Source organism: Dreissena polymorpha, chromosome 1 (genome assembly GCF_020536995.1).
Source record: "Dreissena polymorpha isolate Duluth1 chromosome 1, UMN_Dpol_1.0, whole genome shotgun sequence".
Lineage (NCBI taxonomy): Eukaryota > Metazoa > Mollusca > Bivalvia > Myida > Dreissenidae > Dreissena > Dreissena polymorpha.
In genome coordinates, this window is record NC_068355.1 from 146,971,318 (window position 1) to 146,994,947 (window position 23,630).

The 23,630-nt window shown below is 36.0% G+C and overlaps 1 protein-coding gene across 11 annotated transcripts in view; it reads left to right on the top strand.

Annotated features, from left to right (window-relative positions):
- Positions 1-23,630, top strand: part of LOC127854293 (uncharacterized) — a 58,954-nt gene that overhangs the window by 12,291 nt on the left and 23,033 nt on the right. For 8 of the 11 annotated variants that reach the window (XM_052389386.1, XM_052389401.1, XM_052389420.1 and 5 more), the window contains 5 exons: positions 8,708-8,738; positions 11,271-11,457; positions 15,199-15,339; positions 15,712-17,499; positions 17,983-18,083. In XM_052389386.1, the coding sequence (XP_052245346.1) occupies positions 8,708-8,738; positions 11,271-11,457; positions 15,199-15,339; positions 15,712-17,499; positions 17,983-18,083 (2,248 nt within the window). The remainder of the gene's footprint in view (positions 1-8,707; positions 8,739-11,270; positions 11,458-15,198; positions 15,340-15,711; positions 17,500-17,982; positions 18,084-23,630) is intronic. The other 3 variants (XM_052389424.1, XM_052389411.1, XM_052389428.1) reach the window with 1 other exon arrangement.

Below are 23,630 nucleotides of genomic sequence, written 5' to 3' on the forward strand. Positions count from 1 at the left end.
TCAATACAACCATAAAGTTACATGTTGAAATTTTGCATGATATCTGAGATATAGCCCTTAAAAAATCACCATACACAAAGGAAACAAAGAGCAATAACTCTTATTAAAGAAATTTTAAGCTTATGGTTCTTGTTCTTGGCACTTCTCTTCATCGATATGTATACAGCTATGAGATTTCATGTTTAAACCTCATGTAGTTTCTGAGATTTAGCCCTAAAAAGTTTTGTGACAGACGGACGGACACAGACAATTCTATATCCCTCTGCCTTTGGCATGGGAATAAAAATGTGATTTAAGCGATTGGTAATAAAGACTATAAATAATATTTTCTACCTCTTTCTATGTATAAAGATTTCTCAATTTATTATGGTTATAATTATAAATCTTGAATAATTTTAAAATATGATATAAAATTTAAAAAATAAGTCTGTACAAGATTTTTGCATAGTCAGGACAGCATTCCAATTCTTTCAAATGTGTATGGACACTTATGCCTCTTAAAACAACCAGACAACTCCACATCCCATAATTATTATGCCCCTCTTCCGAGAAGAAGGGGTATATTGTTTTGCTGGCTGTCAAAGGTCAAGGTCACTGTCACAATAAGTGTGAAAATTGTTTATGATCAATAAATCATCAACGATTTGACCGATTGGCTTGATACTTCACATGTGCATTGGCCTTGGACAGTAGATGACCATTATTGAAATTGGGGTCGCTAGTTCAAAGCCCTGTTTGGAGGGGCATATGTCTCCAACCGCGGAACACTTGTTTGTATTGTAGCACTATTAGAGACCTTACTTGGCAATTTGTAGTTGAGAGTAGTGTAGTGGTTCAAATGAGCAAAATATTGGATTTTGAATCTGCTGTGATGTTTAGACAAGAGCATATGTTTAAAAGAATTTGTTTTTGTTTTTGTTTTTTCATTTGTTTTAATTTCCTCTAGAAATAACAGATTACTCAAAATGACTTTTGTTTTGTTTAAAAAGATTCAGTAGTTATTATTGATTTCTTGCATTACTAATTCAAATTTATGTTACACCTCTATCTATTTCATGTTGTAGTTTTTTAAGATATTAAAAGTTGATCTATAATAAAACCTTCACAATTCAATGAAACTTGGATAACTTGGGTAAACAATATCAACTGCAGTAAAAATAAACACCTCATACACCTGTCTACTGGCTGCTACAAGAAATGGCATGCAATACCTCAGCCTACAGCCAAGGATTACAATCAATTCAAATTACACCTGACACAAAAGATTTCAGTCTTTGTAACAGCCATTAACATGGAAATTGCTGGACCTTGGAATATTTGTAATCAAAAGAGCGATTTAAATTGTTTTCATTCTAGTTGAAAATCTTTTTCAAACATGACTAAACATAGTAAAGACTGGCATTTGTATGTGCCCATCCTTTTTTAAGATCTGTAGAAAAACTGCTCTATTTTAACTCTGGTATGGTTATTCAGTGGTAACACTCTCTGCAAATGAGATGGTGCTGCAGTGAGATTTTTTCATTGAATTCTTCTACTGGCTTTTGATCAGAGTAAACCATGACTTCATGCTGATGAAACTTTGACAGCTAAATATGGTTTCCAACATCTCAAAATAATGTTTCCATTTGTCTTGATTGTAAAAGCAGTTGGTATGCTGTCTTGCAAAATGGTTGCATCAGCACCATGTTTGCTTACTTTGCATGCAAGCGTTCGATGTTTCTTATTGTCAATTATGTGGGTACTGGGCATTGCGACACTACATATTTCATGGTATTGAAAGCACAAATGTTTGGATGATTGAATTCTAATTCCAGGTCTTTCTTTATAATGGCATGTAAATTATTTGTAATGTCAGCCAAATGTGGTTAAAACTTTTGCAGATACCAGTAATTCACCATGCAAAGAACTGTTTCAAGTTCTGCCTTTCTGGTTATTTTTTCTACAAAAAAGACGGCAAGAAATGGCAATGATATGAGTAATTTTATCAGCACATTCTCATATGGTTTCAAAGAAGGATTGTGTCATAAAATTTAGTGATGGCTACATGTACTCATTGGAGATACTCATTTGCAAATGTACACAAATCTGGTCATCTCCCTTTCACTCGTTAGAGATACTCATTTGCAAATGTACACAAATCTGGTCATCTCCCTTTCAGCGCTTGAAGCGAATTTTAAAGGCCTTTGCAAACAGAACAGGGCGTCTCATCAGGATCCAAACTGTTTGCTATTCTGACAGTATTCTTTGGAAAAAAATCGAAGAAAATGCTAATTTTAGAAATTCAGCAGACAACATTTTAGCAGACGACAAATTTCCCAGCATGCATTGGGTCAAGAAGGCTTGCTTTTATTGTTTGTCTTTCTTCTTGTTGGTAAAGAAGCAGTGTCATAGAGCTTGCTATGTTTCAATCCTTTAAAAGTACAAAACTCACAGAGCTTGCTATGTTTCAATCCTTTAAAAGTACAAAACTCACAGAGCTTGCTATGTTTCAATCCTTTAAAAGTACATAACTTACAGAGCTTGCTATGTTTCAATCCTTTAAAAGTACAAATCTCTCTATCACAGCTACACCTTCTAAATGCAGGTCTCTGGCTATGTTGGGGGTGAACTGTTTTCATGTATGGATTTTAACTCTGTTGCCGCAATGATTGTCAGTTTGTCCCACTTCTTGTTAAGAGTCAGGAAGTACAAGAAGTAAAGGCAGTACTTGTATTCAAGTGATTCAAATGACACTTCATATAACGAGTACAAAGAGAGCTTTTTAGAGAAGTGTACATGTACATAATTTTCTCTTCAGTAGTTACAGAGTTTGTAAACTTATGGCATTTTGTTGTGCACAGCATAACTTAATTAGTATTGAACGTATTCTATTAAACATAGATTTTTAGTTAATAACTAAAACACGCATATTCCTTATCATTATTTTTGGAGGGTATATGCCCTTTTATGGTCCCTTTCTTGTGGGGATCATAACTCTGGAAGTATTGGAGGCATTCAAATAAATCTTTGAAGTATGACAGGTCCCTTAAACGCCAAGTACCAGGACCATGCTAGTTCTCTCTTCCGTATTTGCAGAATGATTGTTCTTTATGAATCTTTGATGTGCCAAGCAGCAATTCATCAGTTCTAAAGGGATTAAAATAGAACTTCATATGTGTCTTGTTCTGAGAAAACTGGACATAATGCATGTGCGTAAAGTGTCATCTCAGATTAGGGCTAATCAGGGACGACACTTTCCGTTTAAACTAGATATTCGGTAAAAAGGGACTGCCTTTAAACGAAAAGAACCATTAAAGCGGAAAGTTGATCTAAGTCTATCTAATTGAGATAGATAAATTAAATCTATAGCCTAGTTAGCAAGTTATTTTTCAAACGGTACCGCTTTTAGAACCGAAAGTAGGATTTCTAGACGTATACATCCATTTCGACAAACGTGATTATTTTCAAGTTTTAAAGCGCAAAAGAGACGGGTTTATACCTTGTAATCACCAGATATATTCCAATTGGCATAGATAAAATATGATTCTTATTTATACTTAAATTTACTATGCCATGTACAATGTATTTCATTTCAAGGTGTGTGGCTTTAAGAGGGACTTGCAGAGTAAAAGTACCATAACTCGCTATGCTATTTACAGAGTTATTCTGCATTGTTATTTTTTGTGTGCACCTATAATTCCATGACAATCTTTCTGGTTTGTATTTTTGAAACCAGTGCATTAAATTTAACATGTAACATTTCCTGTGCAGAGCCCAATTACATAAGGTAATTTTATTGTGCAGATCATAACTGAAAAAGAATTAAAGGTATTCAAATGAACTTTCATATAATAACTTAAGACTTTGATAGAAAGTGCTGAGTACACGCATAGTAACTTGTCTTGGTTATTGTCCCCTACTGGTTTCACCCGAGGGGACTTATGGTTTGCGCTCTGTGTGTCCGTCAGTCATTCCGTGAGTCTTTCACACTTTTCTGGATCTTGCGATAACTTTAAAAGTTCTTCATATTTTTTTGCAGATCATAACTGAAAAAGAATTAAAGGTATTCAAATGAACTTTCATATAATAACTTAAGACTTTGATAGAAAGTGCTGAGTACACGCATAGTAACTTGTCTTGGTTATTGTCCCCTACTGGTTTCACCCGAGGGGACTTATGGTTTGCGCTCTGTGTGTCCGTCAGTCATTCCGTGAGTCTTTCACACTTTTCTGGATCTTGCGATAACTTTAAAAGTTCTTCATATTTTTTCATGAAACTTGAAAGATGGACAGATGGCAATATGGACATTATGCACGTCATTTCATTTTCTTCATGTGTCAAAAATTCTGGATGCTATGGCAACAAATATATATATATAAATCTGACAATGGTGGATCCGGTAGGGGAAATATATTGCTTGGCAATAGTCTTGTTTATTGAGTTCAACATGTATCAATAGGAAACATAAATTTCTGTTTTGCAATCAAGAAATAAATAATTATATCTTAGTGTGTTATCCGACATTGGGTAGGTCAATAACACACGTTAAGGTCAGAACAATACTTGGATGGCATTTATCACTTACAGTGTCAACACTTGTATTTTAAAGTAAAGATGTGTTTTTTCGCATGAATCTTATATTTCTAAATGTTTGCATACATATCGTACAATGCATTGTTTTATGTGGGAAGTACATGAAGATCTTACCCATCAAATGAAGTGTTTAGTTTTTTTGAAGTTTATGTCCTTTATTGTTACAAAAATAATTGTCCATGATGTTATCCCCCAAGCCCTTCACAAAACACATCAAACAGATTCTTAGAGAATCCTTAAACCTCGCAGTGATCTAGATCATCGGTATAATAATTTAAATATAATACATAAATAAAATGCAGGAAGGGGATATATATCACTTGCCTTCTCTTAACTAATAGGGAATATAACTTTGGGGTGGGCAAATATTATATCCATTTTACCCAATTTTTAGATCAGTCACCTCTTTTATTATGGAAACAGTGTTTCAACACAGTCTAACTATATGTATATGTAATGATGTTTAATACACTAATGTGCTGATCAAAACATTTTTAACAGCAATCACTCACTTTGAGTGCATATATGGGTAATGTTACATTTGCTGTGTTAAATTTCCCATAAAATGTGCAGCATAATATTTGCAATTTCTTTTTGAGAAAAAAAGGTCATTAACCTGGGTTGAAGTCCAAATACATCAAACTAAGTGCACCTACAAATATGTTATCACAACCTGATCTCATTAGCTTGTAGTCTTGATGGGCTACAAATGGCTTTTAAAGGGGCCTTTTCACAGATTTTGGCATTTTTTTAACTTATTCATTAAATGCTTTATATTGATAAATGTAAACATTGGATCGTAAAAGCTCCAGCAAAAAATCAAGAAAAAAATATAAAAAAAGGCAAAGAACATTGCCCGGAGCAGGTTTCGAACCAGTGACCCCTGGAGTCCTGCCAGAGTCCTGAAGTAAAAACGCTTTAGCCTACTGAGCTATTCCGCCGTATACTCATTCGTGACATATTTTATACCTTATATAAGCAATATTCGTAGTTTCACAAAATTTAACGACAAAAACAGAACTCTCCAAATTATTCAATCGTTTCGCGTTGCAACGCTTTATAATTTTTAGGTTTTAAAATCGTCAAAAGATGCATATAATGGCTATATTAGAGCATGGTTAATGTTCAGTATTACTGTTTCCTCACAAATATCATAACTAAAACGAAAACTTACGAATCTGAAACAACTTTTTTCAATTTTGTCAATTTACCAAAGCGTGAAAAGATCTCTTTAAAGGATTTTTACCCCCTTAATTTAATGCATTCATAATTGAGAATTTCATATATCAGTAACAAAAATCAAAATATGCCCGTAAGCCCCCTTTGTTTCATTACCATAATGGTAGACATTAAAAAAAGATAGCTTCTTACATAATTACTTACACGTATGCTGACTATATGAAATGTCACACTTATTCTAACCTTATTCTTGGTCGATTTAAAGTTTAACTTTTATGTTTGAATCATGACTTTTATGTTCAAATTTCCATGGACAACAATAACACAACTGGGTCAATAAGTATACATTAATTTAAATCTAGAAATATTAATAAAATATTCATGTTAAGAAAGGTTAAAAAACTTCAGGACAGAGAGATTTTGTGTTCTGAAATTATCAATTTTTTATCACTGTCTTGTTCCCACTGTGTATGTAATTTCAAGAAGTTTGTGTTTCTCAAAGTTCAAAGGTTATTGTTACAATTTTATTGTTCATACTTTATTGTGCAAGCAAGATTTTCCAAAACATTCCTATAATAAATTCAATATAATATCAGACTATACAAATTATGGCAAAATAAAGTGCAACAATGTCGGATCCTGTGAATTCAATTATATGTACCGGTAAGCAATTTTATATATCTGTAAATTATATAATTGTTGACACTTTGAATAACTCATTTTGAATGCTTGTAGAGATCAGTTATCATTAAATAAAAAATATTAAATTTCCTTTAACATAGTAACATAATTATGAGCATTCAAAACTTACGGAACGCCTAGTCTGTCTCCTGTTGACTATTGATGTATCAGAGGTTTCATCGAAATGATGTGGGTTTAAATCAAATGATATGTGTTTATAATAGTATGCTGTGTGCTTGCTATAGTATGCTGTGTTTGTGATGGTACGACGTCTGTTTGTGTTGGTATTCTGTGTGTTTGTGATGATATGCTGTGTGTTTGCCAGAGTCGGCTGTGTGTCTGTCATGGTATATTGCGGATTTGTAATGGCATGCTATGTGTTTGTGATGGTACCCCTTGTGCTTGTGATGGTATGCTGTTAGTTTTATTTAAATGATGTGGGTTTAAATTAAATGATATATGATTATTATAGTATGTTGTGTGCTTGCCATAGTATTGTGTGTGTTTGTGACTGTATGCTGTGTGTTTGTCATGGTATGCTGTGTGTTTGTCATGGTATGCTGTGTTTTTGTCATGATATGTTGTGTGTTTGTCATGGTATGCTGTGTGTTTATCATGGTATGCTGTGTGTTGTACTATCCTGCGAGTTTATCAAACATGATGTGCTTTTCATTCGTAATGATGTAAGTTGGCGTTATTTTCATTGCAAACACTCGGTTCTTGTCAAAGATCAAATGGTTACATCATACTTAAGACTGTCAGTCCGTATTGTCTGTCTGTCTGTCTGTCTGTCTGTCTGTCTGTCTGTCTGTCTGTCTGTCTGTCTGTCTGTCTGTCTGTCTGTCTGTCTGTCTGTCTGTCTGTCTGTCTGTCTGTCTGTCTGTCTGTCTGCCTGCCTGCCTGCCTGTCTGACTGCCTGCCTGCCTGCCTGCCTGCCAGTCTGTCTGTCCGCTTGTCCCATGCTTAAGTACATGGGTCCTTATTTCCCTATGTCAGTCATTATGTCCATCTGTTTTTCCGTCTGTATATCCAACAGACGGTAAGAAAGACAGACAATTATATGGCCACAGGGAGGAACGAACGGACATGCAGACAGAAAGACAAATGCACGGAAAATGGAAAAAAGGGACACACAGACGGACACACAAACAAATGAGCATATGGACGGACGGACAGACAGACAGAGAGACATAAAGAAAAACAGACAAACAAACAGACGAGACTCACTGACTGACAGACAAACAGAAATAAGGACACACGGACGGTAATAGGGACATGCAGAGGAACAGAGAAAAAGACAGACACAGACAGACGGACAACAGGCAATCAAACAGATTAACAGAAAGACAGACACACAGAGGGAAACACAGACAAAGAGACAGACGCAAGGAGAGACAGAAATATGAATGTAGGGACCGATGGACATAATTATGTATGACGCAACCATTAGTTCTTTGACAAGAACCGGGTGTTCCGAATGAAAATAACGCCAACTCACATCATAGCGAATGAAAAGGACATCATTAAACCCGCTGGATAATACAACAAACACACAGCAAACCATGATAAACACAAAGCATACCATGACAAACACACAGCATACCATAACAAAAACACAGCATACCATGCCAAACACACAGCATACCATGACAAACACCAAGCATACCATGACAAAACACATACATACCATCACAAACACATACATACCATGACAAAACACAGCATACCATGACAAAACACAGCATACCTTCACAAACACATACATACCATGACAAACACCTAGCATACTATGACAAAACACAGCATACCATCACAAATACATACATGTATCATACCATCACAAACACACAGCATACCATGATAAACACATAGCATACCATCACAAGCACATACATACCATGACAAACACCTAGCATACTATGACAAAACACAGCATACCATCACAAATACATACATGTATCATACCATCACAAACACACAGCATACCATGATAAACACATAGCATACCATCACAAGCACACAGCATACCATCACAAACACACAGCATACCATCACAAACACACAGCATACTATGGCAAGCACACAGTATACTATTATAAGCACATTTCATTTGATTGAAGCCCACATCATATGATTAAACCCACACCATTTCAATGAAACCTTCGATATATCAATAGTCAACAGGAGACAGACGAAGCGTTCCATAAAAACTGATTTGTAAGCTTATCAATGTGTCCTTTGCTAACTGCAATTTTTAATGCACGATTCTTTGCAGGTTTTAAAAATCAAAGGGCTGACAGTGTTAGGTATGTATACATTTTTACTAAATCTATTCTGAGTTTTGAGAGTTTGACTTTTTTTATTTCTGTTTAAGATTTTGCTATACAATATTTAAAGTGACTACAATATTTGAACCATTCGTGAATTACTTAAAAGAATTTTTTTTTGAAGTATTGATATTGAGCATATCCCCCATTATCAAGTAAAGGAGATGGGGCAAGACTGGAATATCCATGGATATCTGTCCCTCTGTCTGTCAATCTGTGGGAAGAGTCAACTTTGTCTGGAGGTTTTTGCATATACGTTTCAGAGTACAACATTCAAACTTGCTTAAATTGTTTGTTACTATATAAAGTCATGTGTTTTTATGTTTGTTCCTGCCCTATGTTGACAACTTATGTCCCTTTTACAACAAACAATTTCTGAAACATTATTGTTACTATAAACTTGTATTCTCTTCATCCAAAAGGCCCAAAGGTTAAAAATTGTAAGATTGTATGTTTCCCTACACAATATTCAAATGATGCCCTTGGGTTCAAAACATATCACAGCTTAAAGTCCATGGTGCCCTTTTGTGATCACCGCTGTTGTTTTTAGCTCACCTGAGCACAATGTGCTCATGGTGAGCTTTTGTGATCACCTTTTGTCCGTCGTTCGGTGTGCATCGTGCGCCCTCAACATTTGCCTTGTGAACACTCCAGAGGCCACATTTATTGTCCGATCTTCATGAAACTTGGTCAGAACATTTGTCCCATCAAAAACTATTTCACTAGGTCAAAAAAAAAGAAAAACCTTGTGAACACTGTAGAAGTCATATTTGATGCCCAATCTTCATGTAACTTTGTCAAAATGTTTGTCTAAATGATATGTTGGTCGAGTTCAAAAATGGTTCCGGTCCGTTGAAAAACATGGCCCCCAGGGGGCGGGGCAGTATTCCTTATATGGCTATAGAGAAACCTTGTGAACACTCTAGAAGTCACAATTTTTGCCCAATCATCATGAAACTTGGTCAAAACATTGGTTTCATTGATATCTCGGACGAGTTCTAAAATGGTCAAGATCGGTGAAAAAACATGGCCACCAGGGGGCGGGGCAGTTTTTCTCAATACGTATATTGTGAAAACATGTGAACACTCTAGAAGTCACATTTTTGGTCCAATCTTCATGAAATTTGGTCAGAAGATTTGTCTTATTGATATCTTGGATGAGTTGGAAAATGGTTACGTTTGCTTGAAAAACATGGCTGCCAAGGGGCGGGGCATTTTTCCTTATATGGCTTTATATGGCTATAGTAAAATCTTGTTAAATCTCTAGAGGCCACATTTATAGTCCAATATTCATGAAACTTGGTCAGAAGATTCATCCCAATTATATCTTGGACGAGTTCAAAAATGATGCTGGTTGGTTGAAAAACATGGCCACCACGGGGGCGGTGCATTTTTCATAATATGGCTATAGTAAAACCTTGTTAACACTCTAGAGGTCACATTTATTTTCCGATCATCATGAAACATGGTCAGAAGATTTGTCCCAATGATATCTTGGATGAGTTCGAAAATGGTTTTGGTTGCTTTAAAGACATGGCCACCAGGGGCGGGGCATTTTTCCTAATACGGCTTTAATAAAACCTTGTGAACACTGTAGAGGCCACATTTATTGTCCAATCTTCATGAAATTTGGTCAGAAGATTGGCCTCAATGATATCTTGGATGAGTTCGAAAATAATTATGTTTGCTTGAAAAACACGGCTTTCAAGGGGCGGGCTATTTTTCCTTATATGGCTATAGTAAAACCTTGTTAACACTCTAGACGCCACATTTTTTCCGATCTTCATGAAACTTGGTCAGAAGATTTGTTCCAATCATATCTTGTTATCTCAGGTGAGCGACTTTGGGCCTTTCAGGCCCTCTTGTTTCCAGTATTGTGCTTCATCAACATTTATCTTTTTAACACTAGAGGCCCATTTATTGTAAAATCTTCTTGAAATTTTGTCCAAACATTTATCTCAATAGTATGTTGGGCACAAATGAAACTGAATCACATGAGGTCACAAGCTTAGCCACTAAGTCAAAAAGAAAAAGCTTGTTAGCTTTCTCAAATTCACATTTGTAGTCGGATCTTAGTGAAACTAGGTCATAACATGTGTTCTTATGACATATCGGGTGAGTTAGAAAACAGTTCTTGTTTGTTTAGAAACATGGCAGCCAGTGTGGTGGGCAATTTCTCCCTTAATGGCTTTAGTGAAACCTTGTTAAGGAAATATACAAATATAGTTCAGATTTTTAATCCAATCTTCAATAAAAGTGTGATTTGTTCTTATGACATCTTATGACATTTCACCAGGTGGTGTGGCAGTCTTCCTAATATGGCAGGCTAGATTAAAGCCTTGTTGTTTTTATGTCAATGTTTATGTCATTCCTGTTTCTTCTATTGATAAATCCTTTTTTAACACACAGTGCAGTCCTGGATTTTGAGGACAGACTGTTCCCATATTGACATGTTTTGCATGTGCATTATGCCTGGTCTCCCACAACGTGCGTCATTTGTTTCTTCCACAGTAGAGCTGTTTCTAAGTGACCACCTTGAAGCCCTTCTGCACCGCACTTGCAGATGTCTGGCCAACATGCTGCAGTCCCCCGGCAGCTGGAAACTGGCCGAGAGCAGTGCCCTTACTGAGAAACTCATCAAACTGTTGCAGAAAACAGAGAAAGATGAATATCGTCCAACATACATCAGAACTATAAGGTTATTATTCCCTGTCAATATGAAATTAAAATAAACTTTAAAACATTACAATTAAAAGGGTGTAAGATTTGAGTTATTTTCTCATTCTTTATATGCACAATTTTGGCTTTCCTACAATTCCCGTCACGCTGCAAGGGCACACAGCGAGCAAAGAACACAAACGAACAAGCGATGTGTTCGTGAAACACTATGTCCCCATATATTACCTTTGACCTTGAAGGATGACCTTGACCTTTCACCACTCAAAATGTTCAGCTCCATGAGATACACATGCATGCCAAATATCAAGTTGCTAGCTTCAATATTGCAAAAGTGTATATTAAATGAGCGATTTTGACCCATATATTTGACCTTTGACCTTGAAGGACGACCTTGACCTTTCACCACTCAACATGTGCAGCTCCATTAGATACACATGCATGCCAAATATGAAGTTGCTATCTTCAATATTGCAAAAGTTATGGCAAATGTTAAAGTTGGGGCAAACAAACAAACCAACAAACAAACCAACAGACAGGGCAAAAACAATATGTCCCCCACTATAGTGGTTGGGGACATAAAAATATGACAATAAAAATGTAATACTCTTATTTGCCAGAAAAATCTATAATTTCAGGAGCAAAAAATTGTTAAGTTGAGATATGCATACTGCATGAAAGTGATTGAAGAAAGGTTTTGAACACTAGAGGCCACATTTGTTACCCAAACTTAACGAAATTAATTGGTGAGAATATTATCCAAATGATATCTCAGAAGTTTTAAAAGTGAGTAACATTGGGTCAACAATTTGGTAACTAGGTCGAATTAAATAAGAAGTTCCTGAAAAATAATTTACACCAGCACACCCATACCTTTGAGAACTGTAGTAACATGTATTAAATATTATGTGTTGTATTTTATGGGGAATGTACATCCATGTTTTGTGCAATTATCAGTGTTTTGTCATCACACCACCTTAACTCTGATGCTTATGGGTAACTTGTATTATTATAAAGATAAAATACAATTTATAGATATACACTAATAGTACTAAATATAATGAATTATTTGAAGGTGTTACAATGATTATTTTACAATGTACTGGCTAAACACATGTCTGTGTGCAAATGTTTGATGTTATTGTAAGTGCACATGAAAATCCAGACATTCTACGCCATTTGCACAACAAAGAAAGAGACTGTTACACTTCAGCCTTGTCCTGATATTTGAAACATCACATGATATGTAAAAAGTAGCAGTGTACATTTTGTGGAGCTGTTATAAACTTTAAGAATGTATTAAGCATGATATAGCTTTCACAATTATATTAATTTATACAGGATTGAATGATTTGTGTACAGCAAAAAACTAACAAATATCTGTTTAAAGAATGCATGCATTTAAAGTTATTTGAAATATTTTAATGGTTGAACATGTTGTTATGTAAAGGATTCATATATATTGAATCTAATTAAAATCTGCATCTTGCCTGTATAATTGCTTGTAGTCAGTTAAACCTTTAGCAAGATGGAGTATGATGTAGAGAGGGAAACAGAGAGTGAGAGCGTGGATGCTTTTATTTCTCTGGCAATATCCCTCTGGGAAAATGTTATCAGATGCTTTTTATAGAAGCAGTGATGAACACATTTTAAAAACTTTCATTTATAATCAAAGTATTCAATTTCAAAACAGCAGAATTAAATGCATATATAGTATACACGAAGTTGCTTGCTTTTTTATATTTTTAGCTCACCTGTCACGAAGTGACATGGTGAGCTTATGTGACCATGTGATGTCCGGCGTCTGTTGTGCTTGTGTGCGTGTGTGCATCCGTCAACAATTTGTTTGTGTAGACAGTAGAGGTCACAGTTTTCATCCAATCTTTATGAAATTTGGTCAGAATGTTTATCTTGATAAAATCTGGGTTGGGATTGTATTTGGGTCATCTGGGGTCAAAAACTAGGTCACTAGGTCAAATAATAGAAAAACCTTGTGTAGACAATAGAGGTCACAGTTTTCATCCAATCTTTATGAAATTTGGTCAGAATGTTTATCTTGATAAAATCTGGGTTTGGATTGTATTTGGGTTATCTGGGGTCAAAAACTAGGACACTATGTCAAATAATAGAAAAACCTTGTGTAGACAATAGAGGTCACAGTTTTCATCCAATCTTTATGAAATTTGGTCATAATGTTTATCTTGATAAAATCTGGACTGGGATTGTATTTGGGTCATCTGGGGTCAGAAACTAGGCCACTAGGTTAAATCATAGAAAAACCGTGTGTAGACAATAGAGGTCACAGTTTTCGACAGATCTTAATGAAATATGGTCAGAATGTTTGTCTTGTGAAAATCTGGGTTGGGGACGATTTGGGTCATCTAGGGTCAAAAACTAGGTCACTAGGTCAAAGTTTTTAAAAAAACTTGTAGACAGTAGAGGTCACAGTTTTCATCCAAACTTAATAACGTTTGGTCAGAATGTTAATCTTGATGAAATCTGGTTATGGATTGTATTTGGGTCATCTGGGGTCAAAAACTAGGTCACTAGGTCAAATCATAGAAAATTCTTGTGTAGACAATAGAGGTCATAGTTTTCATCCAATCTTTATGAAACTTTGTCAGAATGTTTATCTTGATGAAATCTGGGTTGGGATTGTATTTGGGTCATCTAGGGTCAAAAACTAAGTCACTAGGTCAAATAATAGAAAAACCTTGTGTAGACAATAGAGGTCACAGTTTTCATCCAATCTTTATGAAATATGTTCAGAATGTTTATCTTGATGAAATCTGGGTTGGGATTGTATTTGGGTCTGATAGAATTTAATTTGATGTAGCAAGGTTAGTCAGGTGAGCGATTCGGGGCCATCATGGCCCCCTTGTTCATATATCATTCCATAAATCTAACAGTCTAAAAATTACTTGAATATAAGACGAACTGGCTTCAAAACATCTGCTTTGTCGTAATAAAAATATAAAAGAAAAGTGGTAAATTAGTGGTTCTTCAATTTTTAGTGAAAGATATTTGTGTAAATAACTTAAATAATGAAACATGTATTTTGTCAATTTAAAAATAAAAACTCTTAATGCCATTAATCAGTGATAAAACGTGTAGTTCCCATTCATTTGGGATTAAAATGGAGAGCCAATCGTTGATGGGATCTCTCTTAAATTATTCATTCATTCAATTCATTGTAAAAACGTTTCCTTTGGTTTCAAGTGAAGGGAAATATCTTCTGCATTCTATCAGTTATTGGTAAAGGTCAAAGCCTGGTAGACAGCTATGCCAAAAAAAGCTTGTGAACACTCTAGAAATCTTCTTTGTTTGAAAAATCTCCAAGACCTTGCTCAGCCTAAATATTTATTATAATGATAAATTAGATGAGTGAGATATTTTCCTGTTATAAACAGAGGCCACCATGGGGCAGATAGTTTTGTTAAAATGTGGTCCTAGGCAAAACTATTCTAGCATTCTTCAAGTCACATGTTTGACAGACTTTTTGTGGAACTTGCACAGAACATTTAAATAATCGTGTTGTCATGATACTCGGTTCCAAAAAGTTTGTGGATAGTTCAATAAAGTTTCTGCCTTGTCTTGTGACAGTTTTTCTTACATGTCTTTTGTGAAACCTTGTTAACATACAGTGTACCCAACCTAAACAGTATATTTCCTTGGGGGCTCAGGTGGGCGCTGTAGGGCCTGTGGTCCTCTTGTTTATTGCCTGAAATATTTTAACTTAAACATGAGCCTTTAATTATTTCAGACTTTTAGGCAAAACCAGACCAAATGTGCAGAGGCTCCTGGATAAGAATGCAGTCAGTGTAATTGGGAAGCTCATTGACAGTAAAAACCCAGAAGTGAATCAGTCTGCTATCAGATGCTTGCATAGTCTGGCAACCCAAGGGTAATAAAATATGAAATGATGAACTGCGGTAAAAAGTTGCTTTGATTCGACCAGTTGATGAATAAAGATTAAACTGCCCTTATTTTGTCAAGGGTTGTTTGTCCAACAATGTGAAGTGAATAACATTTGTTTATGCAATTGTGTGCTACATACGATTTTACAGCTGAAATATTAACCTTTAAGTGGTTGACTCAATCTTTGTATGACATGTATCTTCTAATCAATAAATAGACAGTACATAAGTGCTAACCTATTGTTACTATGAAACAGTCATTGATTCTGTATTATTTAAAATTTACAGTTAATGTTATATCTTATCCCATCAAAAAAAGTATACATGCAGTATTTTAATGATTTTAGTTTTATTCGTAGGTGTTCAGAGCAGTTTGCTGGACAGTTTGTTTCATCTGGAAAATTAGATGTTCTTCTGACTCTTGCCAAGACACAAAACTATGAAGCTTTTTACCTTGTCATCATGCTCTGCAACTACCAGAACTTTCGACCAGAGTTTGGCAACTCTGAAGGCATCACTACATTTACTAATATGTTTAATGAAGAGGTGACATCGCACTCCAAAAAGCCAGACATTCTCAGCATTCTTTGTTTGTGTAGCAAGGAGGCTGTGAACAGAGTGAAACTGAGGGAGAATAATTCATTGCCCTTGTTACTGACAGCGTTGGATGATCAAAACTTGTCTGCCGTTCATGAACGTGTCATCAGCTCCTTATTGTGCTACATTTATGACGATGCAGGGTTTGAGGTGCTGCTTACGAATGGCTTAGTAAAGGTTTTGGTGAAATATCTGAAAAAACACTGCAACTTAATGTCACATTTTGAACATTCTTCTTGGGCTAGTGATGGGACTATACAAACAGGTCTGGAAGAAGACTCTGAGGGTAAAACTGCAGCATCTAGTGATGGGACTATACAAACAGGTCTGGTAGAAGACTGTAATGCTTTAACTGCACCATCTGGTCAGCAAGGTGGGGCTCATGGGTCCAGCTCTCCCGGGACTAAACCTAAGATCATTGAGACCACTACTGAGGGTAACCAACTTGAAGAAACAACTGTTAAAGAATATGATCAATCCTCTTTTTCCAAGCCATATTTTCATATTGATAGCCCAACATATAAAAACTATTCCAGTGCAAATGATGATGATGAGGTTAGTGAAAACAAATGCATTCAGTACTTGAGTCCACCGCATGCCAGTGAATATGTCACCAAGACATCATACAGTCCAATAAGCAACGTTTCTTATTATTCCCCTGGAGAGAGCTCTCCAGAATACTCTACATCATTAACATCCAGCCCTGAGAGCTCTCATGGAACCGGTCTGAGACGTAACAGTTCCGGTATTGTCAGTTGCAATAGTTACATGCTTTTGTCAGGTTCTCAAGTTCCTGAACATGTCCATCCAAAGTATCCAAAGCAGACTGGAGTAAGTTGTACTTTATATAAAAATGAGGCTGGCTTTACAACTGACCGTTTGAGAAGGTCTAAAAGAATTGAATCCGACATTGATTCCGATGGTGCTGATGTGTCAGATAACTGTGTCTCTTCTGAGGATGGCGGGGAAATTATTGGGGATTTTAGTCCAGTGTTTAGTCCAAGCTTTGCAACTGAAGAAGAGGAAAATGCAGACGATAGTGTTGCTCATGGCACATCTATAATATCTTCATCCGTCACTGAATTAGATGCAGAGACTCAATTGCAAGACGTTAAATTTGATTACATTAAAGATACTCTAGAAGGTGATCTTAAAAATGTGTTGAAAAGAAAACCAGCAAAGAAACTAAAGAAAATCACCCATAAATCTCATGCAGTTGAAAATCACATTCTGAGTCTTCTGTCAAGAGTGTCACAGATGAATGATCCTGCAGGCTACCTGGTAACCATGGAGACCATGTCCTGTCTCCTTGACTACCTGTCTCAGATGGAACGGCCACTTGCCCGCTGTGCCAGGCTGTTATCCCGGGTGTTCAGGAACCCCTTATGTTTCCATGACCTCATGGCTTTAGGTGTGCCACTCCTGGTGTATGAAAAACTCATGTCTCAGGAAAATATCTCCAATCTGTTTAAAAACCTGAGAAAGCCAAGGCACAGGGATAGGTCTTCATTTTCCTCTACTTGTTTGGATGACGACACGGATTCGGATCGGTACAATATGCTAGTTTAATATTCTGTAACAGCTTTATAGGCCATTGAGGAACAAGGAGCTTGATTTCCCTAAGTTACAATCGCCAATTATTAGCTGAAAATGTTTACGGTTTCCATTCGTAATTATTAGCAAAAATTGTTTACGGTTTCCACTTGTAATTTTTAGAAGAACTTATTTTTGGTTTCCACAATTATTAACAGAAATTGTTAACAATGTCCACTTTTTAGCTGACAAAAAATAACAAAATAATGATAAATTATCAATCCATTATTATTATTCTACAAAATCTTTGCCATAATATGCAAATCAATAATTTAAATCTAATTATCTTTGTTTTAGAATTGCGTTGATTGAAATTTTTCATCATTTTTAAAACACATAAAAACTAAAACATGAACATAATTATGTCAGTTATGTTTGTTTTGTCTTTTATCTGAGTAGACTATATGCAGGTTTCATATGTGTGTATCATGTTTTGGCAGGTTCTCCATTATGAGCAACATGTCGTCCCCAGATGAAGAGCAGCCTCACAAAAGATACAAGTCCAGCATTGATGATAGATCATCTTCTGGGAAACATAAAGGTATGCAGTCACAATTTAAGCAAACGAAAGATATTTAAATAAACATGTATGCTCTGTATAAAAATGCCCCTCTCCCAGAACATTCATAAATTGTAAATGGTTTCAATCCATCACTGTGTCTGTTAGATATCATCATGCCATAAAAAGTACTATACAGGTAATGTGATTGGTCGAAACTGTTTTTAGCTCCACTGGCTTAAGGCCAGCGGGGCTTATGTCATGGTCCTGTGTCCGTCATGTGTCCGTCTGTCCGTCCGTGCGTTAACTTTTTCTTTAAACATCTTCTCCTAAACTACTGGTCCAATTCTGATGAAATTTCTAAGGGATGTTCCTGCGGTGAACCTCTTCCAAATTTGTTCAAATTATGCTCCAGGGGTCAAATTTGACCCTGCCCTGGGGGGTCAAAAATTGAAAATTTGCTGATATAAGGCCTATTTTGTGAAAACTTTAAAAATCTTCTTGTCCATAACCATTGGGCCTAGGGCTACCAAATTTTGTATGTAGTGACATCTTATAGTCTTTTATCAAGTTTCTTCAAATTATGCCCCTGGGGTCAAATTTGACCCTGCCCCGGGGGTCAAAAAATTGAAAAATTGCTTATATAAGGCCTATTTTGTGAAAACTTTAAAAATCTTCTTGTCCATAACCATTGGGCCTAGGGCTACCAAATTTGGTATGTAGTGACATCTTATAGTCCTCTACCAAGTTTCTTCAAATAATGCCCCTGGGGTCAAATTTGACCCTGCCCCGGGGGGTCAAAAAATTGAAAATTTGCTTATATAAAGCCTATTTTGTGAAAACTTTAAAAATCTTCTTGTCCATAACCATTGGGCCTAGGCCTACCAAATTTGGTATGTAGTGACATCTTATAGTCCTCTACCAAGTTTCTTCAAATAATGCCCCTGGGGTCAAATTTGACCCTGCCCCGGGGGGGTCAAAAAATTGAAAATTTGCTTATATAAGGCCTATTTTGTGAAAACTTTAAAATTCTTCTTGTCCATAACCATTGGGCCTAGGGCTACCAAATTTGGTATTGTAGTGACATCTTATAGTCTTCGACCAAGTTTCTTCAAATTATGCCCCTGGGGTCAAATTTGACCCTGCCCGGGGGGTCAAAAAATTGAAAATTTGCTTATATAAGGCCTTTTTTTGTGAAAACTTTAGAAATCTTCTTGTCCATAACCATAGGGCCTAGGGCTACCAAATTTGGTATGTAGTGACATCTTATAGTCCTCTACCAAGTTTCTTCAAATTATGCCCCTGGGGTCAAATTTGACCCTGCCCTGGGGGGTCAAAAAGTTGAAAATTTGCTGATATAAGGCCTATTTTGTTAAAACTTTAAAAATCTTCTCGTCCATAACCATGGTCTAGGGCTACCAAATTTAGTATGTAGTGACATCTTATAGTCTTCGACCAAGTTTCTTCAAATTATGCCCCTGGGGTCAAATTTGACCCTGCCCCTTGGGATCAAAAAATTGAAAATTTGCTTATATAAGACCTGTTTTGTGCAAACTTTAAAAATCTTCTTGTCCATAACCGTATGGCATAGGGCTACCAAATTTGGTATGTAATGACATCTAATAGTCCTCTACCAAGTTTGTTCAAATTAAGCCTCTGGGATCAAATTTGACCGTTCCCCAGGGGTCACAAAATTGAACATATGCTTATATTGGGCCCATTTTGTGCAAACTTTAAAAATCTTCTTGTCCATAACTATTGGGCCTATTTCTACCAAATTCGGTATGTAGTGACATCTAATAGGTCTCTACTTAGTTTGTTCAAATTATGCCCCTGGGGACAAATTTGACCCTGCCCCGGGGGTCACAAAAATAAACATATGCTTAAATAAGGCCTATTTTGTGCAAACTTTAAAAATCTTCTTGTTCATAATTATAGAGCCTAGGGCTAGTAAATTTGGTATATAGTGATATCTAATAGTCCTCTACCAAATTTGTTCATGACTTGCAGATGACCCCCTATTGATTTTCAGGTCACTAGGTCAAAGGTCAAGGTCACAGTTACCCGAAATAGTAAAATGGTTTCCGGATGATAACTCAAGAACGCTTGATCATGAAACTTCATAGGTACATTGATCATGACTCGCAGATGACCCCTATTGATTTTCAGGTCACTAGGTCAAAGGTCAAGGTCTCGATGACCCAAATTGTAAAATGGTTTCCGGATGTTAACTCAATAACGCTTATGCCTAGGATCATGAAACTTCATAGGTACATTGATCATGACTCGCAGATGACCCCTATTGATTTTCAGGTCACTAGGTCAAAGGTCAAGGTCACGGTGACTCGAAATAGTAAAATGGTTTCTGGATGATAACTCAAGAATGCTTATGCCTAGGATCATGAAACTTCATAGGTACATTGATCATGACTCGCAGATGACCCCTATTGATTTTCAGGTCACTAGGTCAAAGGTCAAGGTCACGGTGACTCAACTTAGAAAATTGGTTTCCGGATGATAACCCAAGAAGGCTTACACCTAGGATCATGAAACTAAATAGGTACATTGATCATGACTTGCAGATGACCCCTGTTGACGTTCAGGTCAAAGGTCAAGGTCACGGTGACTTTACACATTAAAATGGTTTCCGGATGATAACTCAAGAAAGCTTATACGCCTAGGATCATGAAACTTTATAGGTACATTGATCATGACTCGCAGATGACCCCTATTGATTTTTAGGTCACTTGGTCAAAGGTCAAGGTCACAGTGCCAAATAACGTATTCACACAATGGCTGCCACTACAACTGACAGCCCATATGGGGGCATGCATGTTTTACAAACAGCCCTTGTTATATTTTGAGATGATTCTTTACAAAGAAAGATGCTATTATTGTTTTTGTTATAAATGTGTGAAAGGCTTTTAAGAAGGAACCAGAGAGTATTAACCCTTTACCAAACACTAACAGGGTTTTACAGGTTTGTAGCTGACGACTTTATAAATAATTGTGATAAAAGAAGATATTGCTCAAGATGAGCAATTTCTCCTTTTATCACAATTATTTCTTCCCTACCTGATCATTTCCTTCAGATTCCATTACAATTTAATTGTCGTCTGCAACCTCTTTCAAATTGGGAATGTCCAAAATGTGTCGTTTGGTAAAGGGCTAAGGCATTTTGATTCATATGGGTCTTGTGAATCTGTTTCAAATCAAATGCGTAGATTTGATCTTCAGCATCTAAAATTATGTGAAATAGAAAGGACGACAATATCTTTTGGAGAGATAAATGTACCTTTGTTATAAGCAAAGGACCTGTGCAACAATTCCCAGGCTTTTTAGTCTGTTTAGTTAACACGGTAGTAACTTTTTCCATATATAAAAATGCTCACCCTTCCAACTTTAAGCGCCCAGTGGGACGAGGGATAGAAAGAGAAAGTCACATGCTTGAGTACATTTCAACCCATGCGCATTGCACGTTTTTTTCGCATAAAAAAACAGTGGAGCGATACAGGGCCATCATGGCCCTCTTGTCATTCTATGCGATTCAATTGATAGATGGAATTTACAAATTCCAAAGTAGGGTATTTATCATACAAAGAAACATTATATTCCCGTGGTAACTAAATTTACATTTAAATTAAACATTTTGTAACCATATCAGCTATAATCTCTTTTCAGCCGAATAGAAACTTAACTGCCATGTCATGTGGTGATTACAAGAAATGACATTTAAAATGATACAATTAACAACGTCTGTAATATACTTTTGATATCACATACCATATCAATTATGTTAATTCGTTTTGGATAGGTGGGTTTATTTCAGAGGGATAGCATATTTTATGTTTGCGTTTTATTGCTCTCGGGTGTTCAGTAGCCATGTAGGCGCCTTGCATATCATTAAAGGCAGGATAGCATCTTAAAATGTCACATACAAATGAAATATCACTTTTCACATACATGTAGTTTAAAGTCATAATGAAACATGTTTATCTATATTTGTGTGTTTGGTATTGCAGGGTATGTTTGTATCAAAACTGAAACTGATTTATTTGATTAAACGGCTATTTTTATGCGTGTATATTCAATGGCGTTGTACATGTAAAAATAACATAAAATTCATACAAGTTACGTGGTAAAAAGCTGACAACATATAAATATAGGCAGTAACTTAAATCTGATAAATACTTTAAAATAACCAAACTAAATAAATAAAACGAAACACTACTTAAATTAAGTTAAAATAAATAAGTAGATAAATAATTAATGAATTAATGAGTGTGCATTGATTGTGGGGTTTAAAACACACATTAAATGAGCACATTAAAAAGTTTATACAATTTAAAACAGTGTGTCAAACTTCCTAAAATAAAATGTCTTCAGGTTTCTTTTGAACAAATGCAATGTTTCTGACTGCCTGATCGCTAATGGAATAGTGTTCCAGATTCTTGGGCCAGCAGTCCGGAAAGCCCTATCGCTGAATGTTCGTCTTTTGTTTACAGGGACTGTGTAGCTCATCACGTTATTGTCGGCAGATCTCAGGTTCCGCTTCTGAAATTGGAGCGTTAATAGTTCCGTTAGATAAGCCGGCGCGTTTCCGCGGGAACAATTGTTTATTAAGGTCAATAGTTTGAACTCTATTCGGGATTTTACCGGTAACCAATGGAGGTCGAACAATTCTTGTCTGGAACTATCGTATTTTTTCCGATTAAAAACTAGCTTTGCACACATATTTTGAATTCTCTGCATTTTATTAAGATCACACTGGGCGGCTCCATACAACAAGACGTTACAGTAATCTAGACGTGAAACAACTAATGATAAAACAAGAATCTCGGTGGCTTCACTTTTAAATATTTTCGAATGCTTTTGATTTTAAAATAATTAAGCATGGCTGTTCTACATTTACGCATTATGTGCTACTTAAAATTAAGTTTTTCATCTAGAAAGGCACCAAAATAGCGTATAAACTTTTGTTTTGGAATTGCATCATTTATAATGACAACCGACTCAGCACTTGTTAAGTTGTTTCCGACTACCAAACATTATAAACTCGGTTTTTGAGTTATTCAATTTGAGCTTATTCCCATTCATCCAGTTGTTAATGGTTATTGTGCAATCTTGAAGGTATTGCTTTGCGTTCCATTGATGGTGTTGGAGTAAAGCGTATATTTGCAGTGTGATCATCAGCAAATCCATACACAGAAATATGCGGCGGAATGACATCGAAAAGCGTTCCTGCGTATGTTAAATATAGCCAAGGCCCGAGACAGCTTCCTTGTGGTATCACCTGTAGTGAGAGCTCTATTCTGTTAACTCTGTATACAAAAAACGATCTTAGTGGGAAAAAACAGAAAGAAACATGTACATGTATTATCTCCGTAATACCGTTCTATAATGGACAAAACAATTTTGATAATACAATAATTTTCTTAATGTTTTATATTGTGGTGATGTGCGTCTGTCCGTCCGTCCGTCCTTGCCACCTGCTCCTCCTACACTATTAGCACTAGAACCTTGAAACTTACATACATGGTAGCTATGAGCATATGTTTGACAGAGACGGAATTTTTATCTGACCTGGGT